The sequence below is a fragment of the Thunnus albacares genome, chromosome 11, assembly GCF_914725855.1.
Source record: "Thunnus albacares chromosome 11, fThuAlb1.1, whole genome shotgun sequence".
NCBI lineage: Eukaryota > Metazoa > Chordata > Actinopteri > Scombriformes > Scombridae > Thunnus > Thunnus albacares.
The window spans coordinates 2,169,099-2,183,656 of record NC_058116.1 but is presented as its reverse complement, the minus strand read 5'-3'; the positions used below and the strand labels follow the sequence as shown (position 1 = coordinate 2,183,656).

At 41.4% G+C, this 14,558-nt stretch overlaps 1 protein-coding gene across 1 annotated transcript in view; it reads left to right on the top strand.

Annotated features, from left to right (window-relative positions):
- The window catches only part of cerkl (ceramide kinase-like), a 39,597-nt gene that overhangs the window by 8,293 nt on the left and 16,746 nt on the right, over nt 1–14,558 (top strand). Inside the window, exons 3-4 of the mRNA XM_044366196.1 lie at nt 444–674; nt 13,852–13,983. Of these exons, the coding sequence (XP_044222131.1) occupies nt 444–674; nt 13,852–13,983 (363 nt within the window). The remainder of the gene's footprint in view (nt 1–443; nt 675–13,851; nt 13,984–14,558) is intronic.

Here is a 14,558-nt window from a genome sequence, read left to right as displayed (position 1 = left end):
TAACAGGAGACAAGAGGTGGTGTGGCCAGACTTCACAGCACCACCCTTCAGGCCACTCACTTTTAGCAGCAATGGCAGCGTGGCTCTAGTAATGGTGATGACGGTCTTATGGTCGGTTGGTCCACCACGGATGGATTTACATTGAAATTTTGTACACACATTCATGGTTTCCAGAGGTTGAGGCATAATTACTTTGGTGATCCCCTGACTTTTCATTTAGTGCCACAGTGTCTCTCATCATGACCAAATACCTGAAAAACAAATGACATTCCCATCAGTGTCACCATTTTTTCCGTTATTTCAAAATGATCAACTCAACACTATTATTACACAAGATTATTGGTGCCTTGTCGCTAATAGTAAGCAGTAATTCATAAAGGATGATTTGTACAGTCAGGTGTGATGTGTTCAGGTGATGAGATGAGCTCTTCTTCTCTCTGCAGGGGAAGCATGCGTGGTGCAGCCAGATGTGGTGCTGCTGCAGGATGTGTTTGCTGTGAAGGTGAAGCGGCGGCGAGCGGCAGGTCAGCAGTCGGGGGGAGCTGTGCTGGGCATGGCGCTGTTCTGCTGCAAGAGGAGAGGGAGGAGGCTGGAGGAGGACACGCTGCACCTCCACAACGCCTCTTCAGAACACACACACACCTGGTACAACACCCTGAAGGAGCTGCTCGCAGGTAACACACTCTCAGATAGTCATGCAGTCTGATGGGAAGGCTAAATAGAAGAAATTGGGACTTTTGAGCTTATTTTTGAGCTTGAGTCCATTTTCAAAAAGTGAGTTTCATTATGTCTGATTGGTTGTTGAGAACTTGGGTAAAACCATTTTTTCAGGCCAGAGTTGTGCACCACTGTTTAATAAAATGATCATTTATTTTAAAATTTAATGAAAGACATCTGATTTTTTAAAGCTGTGTTCAGACAGAATGCAAAGTGAATTTTCCATGTGGCACGATTACATATGAAGTCAATGCAAAGACACGAGTAGGTGTGAATTTGCCCCGGGTAATGTAAAGTGTCGCAAATATGTGTCTGTCAAGTTGAAAATGTCAACTTGAGTGTGTATCACAGGGCTTTATGAATGTACTTCATTAATGTACAGAGAGGAGAGGGGGAAAAAGAGAGACTGGAGGGAGTAGATAGACCTCCATTATAAAAAAGATGTCTATAAAACTGTTGACAGGATACCTTAAACTGCAAATAAGGTGTAGTATTACTCTTTGTATTATGCTTTTCATTATAATTATATTATAATATAATAATTGAATCCATGAAGGTTTTATATTTATAAAACTTTTCTAGAGCCTAGAAAAGCGTGACGTCAACCCAGTGTTAAGTCTGTGGACCAAGTGGGAACTCGCAGGCAGGGCCAGTGCGAGAAAAACTGCTGCGCATATTCAGTTTGACAAATCAGACACAGACTATCTGTCTTAATAGTATTAATTAATGTCATTTGGTGACATTAGTTTTACATGTTTCTGTATTTGGGTGAACTGACCCTTAAACCACATATCCCACATGGGCCCCATTGGCAACTCCTTGGCCCCAGTACTGTCCCACATGGGGCCTCTGAATCTGATGGACTTATTTAGAAAAACCTCTGACATGCTGACAGTAAGAGTGACAGTTTGTCTGTGTTACATAAGAGCTGAGCTACAATGGAAACATGACTCAGTACTTCTGTTAGGGTCACATTGTAAGATGATTACATACACACACACACATCCTCTTGAGTAATACTATTATTCTGGTCTGACACTGTCTGCATTAAACTGCCCATCAGATAGATCGATAGACCACTAGTCCTAGATTAGGGTGATGCAGAACCCAAAGATATAGTTTTTTAGGCATGCCAGCAGTATGGATGGCAATGACGGTCGGAGACATACAGTGCACGGTCCCGAGATTATGAATCCTAATGACTTTGGTTATCCGCTGATTTTTCCTCTAGTGCCTCCATGAGGTTAACTTTTGCAGTTTTGAGTGACATTTCTCAACAACTATTGGATGGACTGCCATGAAATTTAGTTCATTTATGTCCAGCTCTGGATGAACTGTAACTTTAGTGATCCTCTGACTTTTCCTCTAGCGCAATTATCAAGTTCAATTTTTAGTTTAATAATCCAATACTTTGATTTATGACTAAATGCTTGCACAAGTAATTATCTTCCCATCTGCCTCAGATATAGTTTGTCTTTATTCCTTGTTAGTTAATGTTAGCATGCCAACACGCTAAACTAAGATGGTGAACCTGCTAAACATCAACATGTTAGCATTGTCAGTGTGACCATGTTAGCATGCTTACAGAGCTCTTAGTGTCATATTGTGCAGCTCAGTTCTATTTTTTTGAATCCGTCATTTTCAATAACGCTGTATCGGCTGAAATAAAATAGCAAATTACTGCAGTTGTTTCTAGGAGTTTAGTACCAGTGATTAATATCCACCAATAACTCCAGTTAGCATTGGCTAGCTAGCCAGTCTGGACTTATTAGTAATATTTTTCTACAGACAGAAAGAGGTAATGGAAACATTGCTCCTAACAGACACAGTCACACTGCTGCCATAAGAGGCATAATGAAATATAAAGCAAAGTCAACTTGGTCTACTGTATCTCTATGGATGGCTTCCATTGACATAAGAAAAAACATCCAACCTGAATACATGAGGTATACATTTATCATGACTGAGGCTTAACTAGTTGTTGGACAGATGCAGCACTAGCTGCTCAGATTAGAATTTCATTGTTTTATATCAGCCTATTCATCACTCAGTTTGATGAGGTGAGTCACAGTTACATCAGACAAGAGAGCTAATCTGCTAATCCCCCAGAAAAGAGACAGATTATACACAACCACACAGGCACACACATTCAGAAGTACTCAGTAAAGTGTTGTCAGCAGTTGAATCAGGTTGTCTGAGAGAGAGATTAGCTAAAGTACTGTCTACATCAACACGTCTAGTTCACTTTAGTTCACAATGAAAACCAATCTGCAGAGACTTTAAACTATAGCTAATATACGCTACATGGCCAAAAGTGTATGGACACCCAAACATCACACCTGTATGTTATTGTTGAACATGTCATCCCAACACCATGGGCATTAATCAGCTGCGAGACAGGCTTCCACTTCTGGCTTCAGACTTTCCACCAGATTTTGGAACCTGGCTGCAAGGATTTGCTCCCATTTGATCCACAGGAACATCAGTGAGGTCCACCACTGATGTTGGGAAATAATGGGTACATCTCAAGTCTCTTATTTGTCATTTCCTCACTCGTCAATCCTCACTTAAACCAGAAGTTCTTCCGGGTTGCCCTCTTGAAGGCTGTCCTGCAGCCTTCATGGAAGTCTTTAACCAGCCGACATGCCCCCTTATTGGATATCAGTTATTTATTGGACGCTGCAGCTGATCGGACTGATCTGATACGTCACAACATCACTGCAGTTTGGGAACTTGGAAAACCATAGACATGAGGTTGACATCAAACTTCTCATCACTCTCATTGATTGTTTCCAGTAGCAGCAGACAAAGTTAGCGACTAGCTGGTGAACATAGTGGTAGAGCCAGATATTTTTCTCAGTTGAGTGAATATTGGATTTACATTAAATAGAGGGACACAAACATGACTCCAAATGAATGCTGATGTTGTTACATGTTGCTGGATGAATATAAATAGGTTTAAATATGCAGCTGTTTGCTAACACATTCACTATAAAGCCTTTTTTTATGGTGATACTGTCTGCTATGAAATAAGTGTTCTTGTCTGTAGATTTCATCATGTTTAAAGTTGAACTGAGTTCTTGTCACTTTTGTGTAAGGACATATGCAACTATTGCTAATGATTTTCCGTTATCAAAAGAAGATAAGACTGTTTTTGGACAAAAGCATTGGCTTTTTGCTGAGCGAACCTGAAGAGGCTACAGACTAAATGCATTATTTGCTCCTAATAAAATCTCAATAAAGTCATTTCAGTGTGCGGTGGTTGATTTTGATCTTCACCTAAGATGGTCCTACAACTGACCAGTACCTGATTGAAAATACTGGCTGTGCATAGGGAGTTCTGTTCTCTGGTTTTTGGCGTTGACTATATAAATATGGACGATGCGTCTCCACTTCCTACCGTAATGCAAAAGTGAAGCCAAAATATCTCCTTTGTGGCAGCTGCCATCTTGCTTGTGTGACATCATTTGGAGCCAGAGTCTGCCTAGTGGAGTTGGGCGGCGGGATGACAACCCACAGACGACGCCCCCTCAGCCGTCCCACCACCTGTTGGAGGTTTGAGAGTGGATGTCACAGCTGTCAATCATCATGTCAGACCCCCTTTTTATACCATCAAGTAACTAATTAAAAACAAACTTATCAGAAAAATGAGTATTTGGACAAACATCAGTGAGATAAGAACCACCTTAAATGACAGAAACCATGTTTGGGAATAATTTATTTGTTGTGTACTTTGATTTTTTAGTTTGGCTCATGTCCCATCCACTAACATGGTGGGGGCGGGTCTTATGACCTATACTGCAGCCAGCCACCAGGGGGCAATTGAGATGTTTTGGGGAGCTGTCATGACGTCCATATTTATATACAGTCAATGGTTTTTGGACATGTTTGTGGAAACTGTGTAAAGCCCCTTTCACATATGCAGTCTATCCCTGAAATGTTCAGGAACATTTCCTGCATAGGGTCATGTGTGAATGGGAGCAGGGATCGATATACTGGCAATTACCTTACCTCAAGACTTAGTAACATTTCAGGGAAAATGCTGGTATGGCTGTGTTGTGAATGAAAGCAGTACAATTATAGGGACAAGTACGTAAAGGGTTACGTCAGTATGAAGAAAGATGTTTTCACGTGGAGTGAGTGAACCAATCACAAGACTTGACATGTGGATGATGTACCGCGAGTTGGGCGATGCTTGGTTTTGGCTTGTCTGTTTTCAACATGGTGGCTGCGTCACAAACTTTCTCATATGATGGCTAAACAGTACACTAAAATATGTTTCTGGAAACATTTTAGGTGAGAAATAGACAATACCGTAACATAATTTTGATTCATATTTGATCAGGACTGCCTTGTTTGAAAGTTTGTCTTAGTTTCGTGAGTTTCACCCCTTTCTTGAGTTGACTTTTTTGACAGTTGGCATCCATAAGTGTTGCATCACCACCACCTGCTGGTCTGTCCTTTGCCCCATCTATCCCTTGCAAGATGGAAATTTTCCTGAATGTAGCTGCATATGTGAATAGTGAAAATCACCAGCAATGGCTGAAAGGTTATTCCAGCAATTTACCGGGAACTATGTGTGAAAGAGGCTTAAGTTTCAAGCCTCTGGGTTACCTTTGGAACACTTCATTTAGGAGGAACCATCATGCTGTAAGTTTGTATTCCACTAGGAAAGTGGAAGCAAGCAGGCAAGGCCAGTATGCCTTCCAAGTTGCAGGCTAGTCAGCTAGTTAGCTAGCCTTCCCCGTGGAAAGTGGAACCTAGCTAGCCTAACTTTCTAATGTTAGCACTGATTGCCACTCGGCGTTACTTTTTGGTTATGTCATATACCTGCTGAGTCACTGGCAGATCCTGCACACTGAATACATAACACAACACATAAATTTGCACAGCTACTAGCTGCTGCCAGCAGCAGGATCAGCACCTTGGAGAGCTGATCAAGTCCTGACAACTGTGTTGATGATTCTTTACATGATTAAAATTAATGATTTAATTTATGAACAATATTTAACAGATATTCTTTAACATTTTTGAGAGTATATTGATCAGGTTTCCATACTTTCAACAAGTGAACCCCTGCTGATTTGTCCTGTTACTCCATGACTGAACAAAATGATTTTTAGAGAAACCAAAGATGTAATTAAAAAAATAAACCCTTTAAAAAACCAAACGAAAATACATTTGTAACAAATTAATGAACAGGATCTTAAACTGGTGGTCTGGGGCCAAAGAGGGTCCAGGAGCAGCAGGGGCCAGTGTGCTCGTTATGGATCGTGTGCTTTCACTTTGCATATGAACAGATCCGTTTCCTCTACAGAGAAGCGTTCCTTCTTACTACTTGGCAAATGTGCCATCATAATAGCAATCTGCTGAGGTGCAAGCGCACCTGGCTCTTAAAGGGAATGGGAGATGACACTCTGATTGGTTTATTGCATGTTATGCCCAAAACACACCCATGATGAAATAAGAGACTATGGACAACCCCTTTGAACCATGTGCCTGGCGCATCGATCATTTTTCCGCCGTTAAAATAGCAAAAGTGTATTTGGACACACCCTAAATGCACTTGCAACATGCGCTTCAGACGGTGCGCTTTAGATCGTTAAAATAGGGCCCACTGTATGTTAACCTGTGATTTGAATTATGACATGGAGTCATGTAAGGAGTGCTCAAATGTGACCGGCTAACAACGTTGATGACAAAGCTGATTAGCTGCCTTATTATTAATAGTATGGTTAACTGTCAGACTATTTTACTGCCCACAGTAAAATGAGACTATGCCCGCCCACACAGATATTACATTAATCACACCACAGTACTGACATTGTCAGTCAGAACCAACAATTCACATCTCCTGGAGAAAACTAATGATAATCAAATAAAACTTGTACCAAATAAGTATAAAAGACTGCTGATTTCTTAGCAAAAATTAATCTTAATTTCAGTTTGACTTCAACATGTTTCCTGTAAAGGAGGTAAAGTTGCATGAACTCAGGCAACTTGTAACTTAGCAAAACAGCCACTTCCTGACAGGACCTGTTTAATAAAGTTCTGGATGTTGTTGCGGACTGAAGTTCCCAGACGCTGGTTTCCTTGGTGCACTGGAGTGGGTGGTGCCTGGCTGACACTTAACACACAATAGTAAGGATTTAACCCGCACACACACACTTGCATTGTGTGTGTGTGTGCGAGTTAAATCCAACAGAGACATTACAAGCTATTCATTAATGGGAAGGTCAAAGGTCACACACACACGCTACCATCGTCCCGTCACCATGGCATCAGTCTGACACGTTATCGCTGGTCACCTGTCTGTCTGTCGGTCTGTCTGTCCATCAAACCAGATTACCCATGAGGCCCTGCAGCAAAGTCACAACTTCTTTAAGTATCTGCCTTTGGCCTCACACGCACACACACACACACACATACACATGTGAATAGTTCGCAGGTCGTGTGTCAGCTTGCATGGTCACACTGCACATCAAACTGACGGCTTTTGTGACTTTACACACCGCGGCAGTGGAGGCTCTGTGTGTGTGTGTGTGTGTGGAAGGTAACCAAAGTCGGTCGCTCTGCTGCTGTGTGGACATTAAGCCTATTTTCCAGCCAGAGGTCAGTGTGAAAAGTGTATTGTTGTGCGAATCGTTGCGGCGCGGAGCGGGCAGTCCTGCTGCTGCCGCCACCACCGCCACTTCTTAACCTTCAGGTCTGAACATTCAGCTGCACAATGGCGGAGAGCAGACACTTCCTGTTTCCAGAGTGTTATTCTGTGCTGTTTGCTGTGTGAAGCAGCTGCACAATGCTGTGCAGTGAGTGAATGGCAGTCCGAGTGACAAAAGGCGAACAGAGATGCTGTATAGAGTCTGTTTCCATGCACGCAGTCAGACGGTGGGATGGATTGACTGCAGTTGTTAAACGGTACAACAGACTGACAGGCCGATGGAGGCAACGATGCTCGCCAGACTTAGCTCGCCCAGTCCACCAGGTGCCACCGTGACTCCTCCCAAATCAATTGTCTTGTCAATCCAACATCAGTTTTCTGGGTGCTTTCAGAGCTGTTAGTTTGGGTTCACACTGACACAGTGAAAGTGGTGGAAGCGTTCAGTCAAGTGGTACGGTAAGGTGTCATAAGGTCAAAATGACAGCTTTAACGCACTGTGAAGCCAATAAACACAAACATCCAACAGACAAGAAAAATACAACTTTGTCCTTTTCATAATAGGACTTTTTCAAATAAAACTGCAACTTTATTATTTTAATAGTATAACTTTTTTCTCATGGAAATAACTTTTCTCACAGTATTCTGACACATCACAGAGGAAGAACAAAGACTGCAGAAATAAACATAACACAACAGTATTCATTTTACTGAGGACTTTATTACCCAACACTCAATTCATGTTACCAACACAGCCTGCTGTATCACACTGTGGCCACTCAGTGACTATAATCAATCTTCTTTTTCAAGAAAATCAATCAAAGTAAATGTGAATTAGTATGCATTTCCATCCACTTCTGTTCTACAGGTATTAATATTTGAGTGCATGAAAGTAAACAGTTGGTGGTGCTGATTCTCCGATCAAGTGCAGGAAACCACAAAAGTAAGAAGAAGCAATGGACAACATGATAGACATCCTGGTGATGGAGAGCATGATGGGCAGCAACATCACAGCTTCTTGCTTTTGGAAGCATTCTGATAACAGCCCTGTGTCAGTTATACAGACATGTATTGATAGCTGACCAGCGGGGCGGAAGCTTCAGGGACATTTAAGTCATATACTAAATCTATTTCCATTGCACTTTGTTGCATTTTGCTTTTATTGACACATAAACTTTTCCAACTCATCCAAGCGTAAAAACTATTTTTGTGATATTTTGACCTTTTTTTTCCAGCATTTCCACTCATGTTTTTTTATGCACAAATTGAAAAAGTGCATAAAAAAGGGTGGATAGAAACCCGCCTTATATGTCTCTTCTAGTTTGTCTCTTAACAGAAGTGAGTTTTCAGTGTGTGCCTCTATAAACTGCTTTATGGCTGTGTGTGTGTGTGTAGCTCTGTGTTACATATTAACAGGTGTGTTGGTGAAGTGTGTTTTAAGTGAGTGTTTCTATAGTGATGACATGATGATAGTAACCTGTCTCCCTCTCTATCTGTCTTTCATATTAAGGTTTAAGGCTTTATTAGTTTGTCAGGAAACAAACTTTATTGTACGGCAGCACACACTCATACCCCCACCCTACTCTGATTTTAATGCAACCTGGCAACTCAAAAGTTGCTTACGAGATAATCACATTCCCATCAGCCCCAGCTAAACCTTGTGTTTATTGCTAATTAGCAAACATTAGAAGACGCTAAGCTCAGATGCTGAACATTGTAAATATTACACCTGCTAAATATCAGCATGTTGGTATTGTCATTGTGAGCATATTAACATGCTAGTAATAGCAGTCAAGTCAAAGCCTACTGTTTTGAACCCTTGGAGACCCACCATAGATACATTTTTGTCTTTTTTAGGGGGGGACGGGATATTTACAGGGAGATAGCAGGTCAACAGTATATGACATACAGAAGTGGTGATATATCATCTGAAAGCTGTGAGCCTGAAGATTAATTTGAGATGCAAGTTTTTCTAGTAATAAATCTGTAATGAACATTGTGTATAGGGGCCTAGAACATTATGATGGAAGTATATGATGGCAATTCCCATGGTCAATTATGCCTCATAAATTGTTGCAGCAATTAATTAAGTTAAGTAAATTAAGTTGATAACATTTGTTACACAGATTTGAGGAAAAATTTAACCATTTTTGTTATTTGGTATCAAAAACTTTTGACATTTAAAGATTCCTGCAAGAATTGCATTTTTTGGCAAGCACTTCTGTCGTTGAAATTGCTCAGAAACCCCCTTATTGTCGATAATACCTAGGGAAGCCATATATCCTCTGAATGCCTGAGGTCTCTAGTTTGTGGTCGTAAAGTTTGATGAGGTTGTGATTATCCTAGAGTCACAATATGTCATTTTACACTCTGAGGTCAAGTTTAAAAAATGGTCTCACTACAGTGAAATGACTACTGTGTGGACTAACATCATCACACATGAATACAATTGGACTCACTGAATCCACGAGTCTCCAAGAGTCTCAGCTTTCCAGTCATACCCAGTTTATGCAATTCTATGCAAAAAACTGCATGGTTTTTGCAAAAAAACTGCATAGAATTAGCATAAAGTGGGCATGTCTATAAAGTGGAGAATCATGAGTACTCATAGAACCCATTTTCATTCAGATATCTTGAGGTGAGAGGTTAAGGGACCCCTTTGAAAATGGCTGCGCCAGTTTTTCCCTCGCCAAAATTTAGCCTAAATTTGGAACATTTTTTAGCCCCCTTACTGACAAGCTAGCATGGCATGGTTTGTACCAATGGATGCCTTAGGTCGTCCAGTTTCATATGATACCAGTGTCACTCTAGCTTTAAAACTGAGCCCACTACAGCCTCTGAAAGACAGTAATGTAACCTGATGGCGTAGACGCCCCCGCAGGTCTCTGAGGGTTAAGTCCAGCCTCTCAGCTACCAGCTTGGCTGTTGACTCTTCTCTTGTTGTCATGTAAGACCTCTGACAAAAACTGCAGGTCTGCTTGTTAAATTAGCAGTCTGGTTCATTATCAGCTTTTGGGATAAGATTGTATTGTCTGTCATTGTGTTTTGTGTATCTCTTAAAGGGAAATCCTGATATTTATCAGCCTGGGTCTCAAATGCAACACACATAATGAATTTTACTCATCACCTCTGTTGTAATGCAGAGCCTGTCAAGAACACAGCTGATTGGGAAAAGACACTCAAGCTTCCTACAGCTTTCCAAAAAAATGTCAATTTGAGAAAGATCATCTCAAAAACTTGTTTTAGGGCCAGTCAACATGGAGAGCATTTTTAGAAGCGCTTTCAACACCCGTCACTTGCACATCTCAGGGAATAGATATGATTCAATTTGATCAATCCACACCGACTCCAAGATATAGTCATCTCATGTACGTCACCCCGGGAACCCCGACGTTATTTTATGCTCCGAGTCTATTTTTTCCTCCTTTGGCACATTTAGTGAGGCGTAATCTGTTAAAATCACACAAATCTCCTGTTGCTTATATGCTCTGAACATGTTATTCTGTATTGATTGATCAAGGCTCTGTGTGGCTATGAACCTGCCTTCATTTCACTATAGGCAATAAAATCAATGAACCTATAAATACAAACACTGTTGATTTCTTCCCATGGAGCCAACATGAAAACTACTTTAGTTGAGTTAGTTTCTACTGTCAGTCGACCTGGTGAAGGCAGTTTGTCCTCTCAGCTCTCCAGGAGCTTCTGCTGACAGCAACTGCTTCTGTGGACAGAGACAGCTGAAGGGAGGTTGGCGTCTGTATGGATTGAACGGACAGAACACTTTCATAACGCTTACACGCTGCTCACATCTCACCTCTGATGTGGATTCCCAGTTAGAGTAAATCTTAACAGTCTGCATCTGTTGTAGCACAACTAGCCACAGCTGGACTCCCTTTGATTGAGGTTGTTCCCAGAGCTGGAGATGACGTCTTCAGATGTCTTGTTCTGTCTGACCAACAGTCCAAAACCCAAAGATATTCAATTTACAATGATATAAAACAAAAAAAAGCAGCACATTTTCATGTGCAGGAGGCTAGATCCACAGAATGATTTGAGTTCTTGCTTAAAAAAGAGCTAATGATAAATCAATTATCAAAATTGATCAAAGTCTCATGTCTGCTAAGGATCTGTAGACTGTATCATTCCACTGAATCTGATTAATTATGATGTTTAAAGGGTTTAATTGATTGCTACTGTTCACTGACCCCAGATGGAGTCTGCACAAATCTGATCTGTTTTTATCAACAACATGCAGCAGCTCAGTCTTCAGTCCTCTGTCAGAAACTAGACACTTCTCCATGACAACTCCAGGATTGTTTACCATGGTAACGGTTTAGCAGCGCCATAGCAACCTGACGCTGTCCGAGGCTGGGAAGTGATCTGATGGATACTTGATCTCTCTGTATCTATCTGTCTATCTGCTGTTCTGCTTTGCAAAATATCAACAAATGGAATGACATCATCTCCTATGAGACTCTGTGTGTGTGTGCATGTGTGTGTGTGTGTGTGAGAGAGCGGGAGAGAGACAGAGACACAAGGAAGGACAAACAGTTTTTACATTAAGGGCTTCAGCACTTTCTGGTATCATTGAGTGTTGGGTTTAGTGTCTTTGCTCCTGTTCTCTAGAACAAACTGACTGATGAGCTGAAATCTGCACACATTCAAAAGCAAACTTTTGTCAAACTGATGGTAAAGACGTTATCCTAATACAGTGCCGTGTTAAAAGTCAACGCGGGCCAGATTTACTGAAGCTTTTGCGCCTGTTTTTCAGGCCTAGATGTGACACATTCTGTCCCAAACACCTGTGTTTGTCAAACAGGCGCTGCAGGCTGGAGTCACAGTTTGGGTCATTTTAGCTAGTGTTTGCAAGGTGTAGGCTAACTCTCTAAATTGCATATTCGTTTAAGGGAGGATCACTGGATTTACCAAGCTCACGCAATCAGTATTTTTGTAGAGAAAATAACGAATAGTGGACGGGGAGTTTGTGTTCATTAAACTTGACCAAACCATCAATGAACTGTAAAATCACAATAGACTACAACTAAACTTTTCTTTCTTTTGTGAAGACATTTAAATGTGTGTTTGGAGGAGGATGTCGGGGCAGCTCCTCGCAGCAACTCCTGACAACTCGGATAGAGCCGTGGGGTGGAGCGATGGCAGGAGGTGCACTGCGTGTGTGTGTATGGGGTCATTAACAGGGCGAGGTCACGGCCTTTTGGGAGCAGATTATAGCAGTGAGCTGGATAATGGAGCTGGTGTGTGTGTGTGTATATTGATCTGTGCTGGTCTATGGGGATTTATAATGCGGTCTCTAAATCTGCCTAATGATGAGCTGTACAGCGGGTCATGTGTGTATGTGTGTGTGTGTGTGTGTGTGTGGATACCACATAACCCCCCCCTCCACACACACACACACACACATACACACACGCACACACTCTGTGCTTGTTAGTGTTGTTACAATCAAACATGGCTCCTCCAGGTGTTAGAATAGTAGTAGACATGTTCACTGTCATCATCAAGTTTGCAAGACTGCAAAGCTGATAAGACAGGTCACAGCTTTTATACCATCACACTTTTAGAAATATTATGAAATGAATGCATTTTAGTTGAATGTCTTTTCTTCTACATATTTCTGTGATATTATATGGTTAAATGTCGTTCCTACATGATGCAAGTAATGTCTCATCATACTTTGATACATTTATATAAAGGTTTTTGATGTTCCTCTTGTGTAAGTGATTTAAAAAAGTATAGCATCACATCCATTTTGCATATATTTGTGGGTAATTCAATTAGCAAAATCTGTAAAGTGTGCACCCAAGTCCCCTGACAGACTTCAGAGGAATCTGTGGGTCTGCAAGTGCAGTGAAGTGAAGACATTTAAATATAGTCTTTACTTGGAAGTGTTCTCCTAGGCATATAAGTTGTTTCAAAGACACATATATCCTCCAATCGTATGCCATCATGTGTGTTTCTCTACAGCTCAGTTCAGTCTTTTTCAAAGGGAGAATTCAATGATCACACAGACTGACCCCAGTTTGGTTTTTGTAACTGGGGGACTGTCAGTTCTTCAGAAAAAGCTTCATCCATCTCCAACATGTTAGAGATGTTACAAAACAGATCATGAGATATACATATATGTAGATTATGCATATTAAAAGACAGCAATAAGCAATATACAGTATGACTTAAAGCCAGAGAGAAGTTTTAGTCTTGAAGATGGGCTGTTTTTGACCTGTACATGGATGAAGCTTTTTCTGAAGAACTGACAGTCCCCAGTTACAAATGTCACTAACATTAACAGAAATATTAATATCATAACATGCTGGTGTTTGGCAGCCTTGGCCAAAAAAACCTTCCTTAACGACCCAACAACCCACAACTCATGTGTCAGAGAATGTGTATAACCTCTGAAAATATTTGAATCCTGTAAAACATTTAAAGTGTGTGTGCGTGTGTGTGTGCGCGCGCAGGGTTCAGCAGTCGACCCAGGTATGTAAAGGTGTTCATCAACCCCAGCAGTCACAAGAAGGAGGCCGTTCACATCTACAGAGAGCATGTGGCTCCGCTCTTCAAGATGGCTGAGGTCCGCACTGACATCACAGGTTAGTCTATCCGGCTGATCAGCAACCAATAAGAAGATGCGTGATAATGTTAGGTTGAGATAATTATTTATACTTTGGACTGACAGTGGGCGGGGCAACGGTAGATTTTTGGATGATGTCGCACCTCACGTGTATTGTAAGGGTGAAAACAGTTGCATCTCTTCTTTATTGACTTCAGAGGAGACCATGGGAAATCTGTGTGTGTGTGTGTGTGTGTATGTGTATGTGTGTGTGTGTGTGTGTGTGTGTGTGTGTGTGTGTGTGTGTGTGTGTGTGTGTGTGTGTGTGTATGTGGCAAAGGTCCAAAGGTCAAAGTTAATGGCAGTCTCTGGTCGCTAGGTAACCTGATACAGAGGGCGGAGCTTAGCCCATCTGTTGTTACAGAGGGAGACAACCTGCTCCTCTCCTCTACTCTTCTTCCTCCTCCTTTCCTCTTTTCTCTTTTTCTCCTCTCTTCTCCTTGTTTGCTTTCCTCTCCTCTCTTTTTCTCTTCTCCTCTCCTCTTCTCTTTTTTCATCTCCTCTCCTCTCTTTTTTTTACCTTCCTCTCCTCTTTTTCTCTTCTCTCCTCTCTTT